The sequence below is a fragment of the Ooceraea biroi genome, unplaced genomic scaffold (genome assembly GCF_003672135.1).
Source record: "Ooceraea biroi isolate clonal line C1 unplaced genomic scaffold, Obir_v5.4 UnassembledTig82, whole genome shotgun sequence".
Lineage (NCBI taxonomy): Eukaryota > Metazoa > Arthropoda > Insecta > Hymenoptera > Formicidae > Ooceraea > Ooceraea biroi.
The window spans coordinates 29,081-31,623 of record NW_020825175.1 but is presented as its reverse complement, the minus strand read 5'-3'; the positions used below and the strand labels follow the sequence as shown (position 1 = coordinate 31,623).

The 2,543-nt window shown below is 69.8% G+C and overlaps 1 protein-coding gene across 1 annotated transcript; it reads left to right on the top strand.

The window, feature by feature from the left end:
* Positions 1-116: 116 nt before the first annotated feature.
* Positions 117-1,311, top strand: LOC113563540. The gene is made up of 2 exons (XM_026975193.1): positions 117-467; positions 618-1,311. The coding sequence occupies exons 1-2, from the start codon at positions 117-119 to the stop codon at positions 1,218-1,220; spliced, it is 954 nt and encodes a 317-aa protein (XP_026830994.1). The 3' UTR covers positions 1,221-1,311.
* Positions 1,312-2,543: the final 1,232 nt, after the last annotated feature.

Sequence of the window (2,543 nt, the reverse complement as noted above, 5' to 3'; positions counted from 1 at the left end):
TGCCGCAGGGGTCGGTCCTCGGACCGCACCTGTGGAGGCTCGCGTACGAGCGGGTCACGCGCGTCCTTCTGCCGCCCGGCTGTCACGTGAGGTGTTACGCCGACGACACCTGCGTGATGGCCGAGGGTCCGAGCTGGGGGGAGGCGTCCGGCCTGGCGGAGTTGGCGGTGGCGGTGGTGGTCCGCGCCATCAGGGAGGCTGGGCTGGAGGTGGCGCCGCAGAAGACCCAGGCGATGTTCTTTTTCGACCATCGCCGGGGTCTGCCGCCTCCGGCCGAGATACGGGTCGGCGGGGTCAGCGTCCCGGTGGGGACCAAGATGAAGTATCTTGGCCTCACCCTGGACGGCACCTGGTCCTTCGGGGAGCACTTCGGCGGGCTGGCGCCGAGGCTGGAGGGGGCGACCAACGCGCTGAGTCGCCTCCTCCCGAACCTCGGGGGCCCGGAGACGCGGGTGCGCCGCTTGCTGGTGGGAGCGGTGCGGTCGATCGCCCTGTACGGGCGCCGGTGTGGGCGGAGGACCTCGCGGCCTCCCGGCGGGCCCTCCAGGTGGTGAGGGCGGCCGAGAGGCGGCTGGCCGGGAGGGTCGTGAGGGCGTACCGCACCGTCTCTCACCGAGCGGCGCTGGCCCTGGCGGCACCCCCCCGTGGAGCTGCTGGCGGAGGGACACGCTAACGCGTACCTCCGCCGGCGGGACCTGCGGGAGAGGGGTGTGGTGCTGACGGCCAGGGCAAAGGGGGCCCTGAGGGAGCAGGGGAGGAGGGCGGTGCTGCTGAAGTGGCAGCGGCGACTCGCCGACCCGGGTGAATCGGGTCGGAGGGTCGCCGGGGCCGTCCAGCCCATCCTCTGCGAGTGGGTGGACAGAGGATGGGGGACGTTGACCTACAGGACGACACAGGTTCTCTCCGGACACGGATGCTTCGGGGAGTTCCTGTGTCGTATCGGGAAGGAGCGCGGACCGCACTGCCACCATTGCGGGGCGGAGAGGGACACGGCGGACCACACCCTAGCCGAGTGCGCGGCATGGGGTGAGGAACGCCGTGTCCTTAAAGACGTGGTAGGGGAGGACCTCTCGCTGCCGACCGTCATGCGGAAGATGGTCGGGAGCGAGAGGAACTGGAGGGCGGTCTCCTCCTTCTGCGAGCAGGTGATGCTGCGGAAGGAGGAGGCCGAGCGCGAGCGCCGACCGGGAGTCGGCCGGAGGGGTCCCGGCCACGGATGACGGCGGGGGGGCCGCGGGGCGCCTTAATGGCGCCGGCGGCCCCCTCGTCGCGTCCGGGGCGGGAGTGCGAGGAGCAGGGGGGTGGAGACTCGGGAGGGAGGTCGCGGAGACCTCCTCCGGAGTCGCGGGGAAGGGCCCGACTCGGGTGGAGTCGGGGCTGCAGGCGCGTGACCCCGTTGGGGGCAGAGTGTCGGCGGGGCATTTGCCCGGGCACTCGGGTGACTGGTCGTCGGGGCATCTGCCCGGGCCGTCATCGTCGAGGGGTCCGAGACTCCTTGACCCCCAACGGGGAGTATCGGGGACGGGTGGGCGAGGGCCGACTTGGGAGCGTCGGCCGTCGCCCTAAAACCTCCCCTCGACAGAGAGGGGAGGTCCCGCGGAGCGGTGGTCTGCCACGCACCGCGGGTGGGGATTAGGGCCCGAAAGGGCAGCGCACCGGCGCTAGGGACGTATACCGGGCATCGTGGGGCGCGAACGAAGTGCCGTTTGGCCGATCTCGCGCCCCATACAGCCAGGGTTGGCAGACGGAGGTAGGTTTAGTGAGTATGAGTCTCACACTCCCTCGCACCCCGCCAAGGGGAGCGAGGGGCCCATGACGGGTTCCTCCTCCGAAAAAAAAAAAAAAAAAAAAAAAGGTTAGGTTTAGGTTTTCCCCTCAGGGGCCTGCTACGGTGTAGCAGGTACGGGAATTGACGTTCCGGGGCACCCGAGTCACGGTATGAGTGTATGAATGAATGGGCCCCGGTCGGCCCGCTGTGGATATTCCCCGCAGACTAGCCAAGGGGGGAGTAGTAGGCCCCCGACCGTGCCGCTCGTTGCCGGCCAGGTACCAGGCCTCTTCTCCCCGGGGCGTCGGGCAGTGCGCCCGACGTCGCGGGGCGAATGCGGAACGTGGGAGCCCGCTGGTTCGACCGCCGGGGGCTTGCCCCTGGCGATCGGCCCGGCGGGGGCGCCCTGTGGTGGGGCGCCGTCGGCGGCGGGCGGAGGATCGGAGCCAATGCGGGGGTTGAAGCGTCGGTGCCGGGCGGGGGAGCGGGGGAGCACTCGGCCAGTGTCTCCCATAACCGCGTGGCTGCCAGGCGGTGGTGAGTGCACTGGAGCCGTCCGGGTCGGGCCGTGTAGGACCCGTTCGGATCGGGGCCTGCACGTCGTCGCCGGACGTAAAGCCCAAAATTTTGTATCGGGGGCCGGCTTCACCGGTAACCCACCCTCTTTCGGCTCTCGGTGGGACTAGGGTTGGCCACCCGAAACCGCCTCTCGGCTGTCCACACTTCATTAGGGAAAATTTACCGGGGGAAGGTTCCCCACTGCGGTGGGACGCCA

Coding starts and splice junctions, on each gene's coding strand:
- LOC113563540 (XM_026975193.1), top strand. CDS start 117: ATGGCCGAGGGTCCGAGCTGGGGGGAGGCGTCCGGCCTGGCGGAGTTG. Junction 468..617: donor CGCGGGTGCGCCGCTTGCTG/GTGGGAGCGGTG, acceptor TCTCTCACCGAG/CGGCGCTGGCCCTGGCGGCA.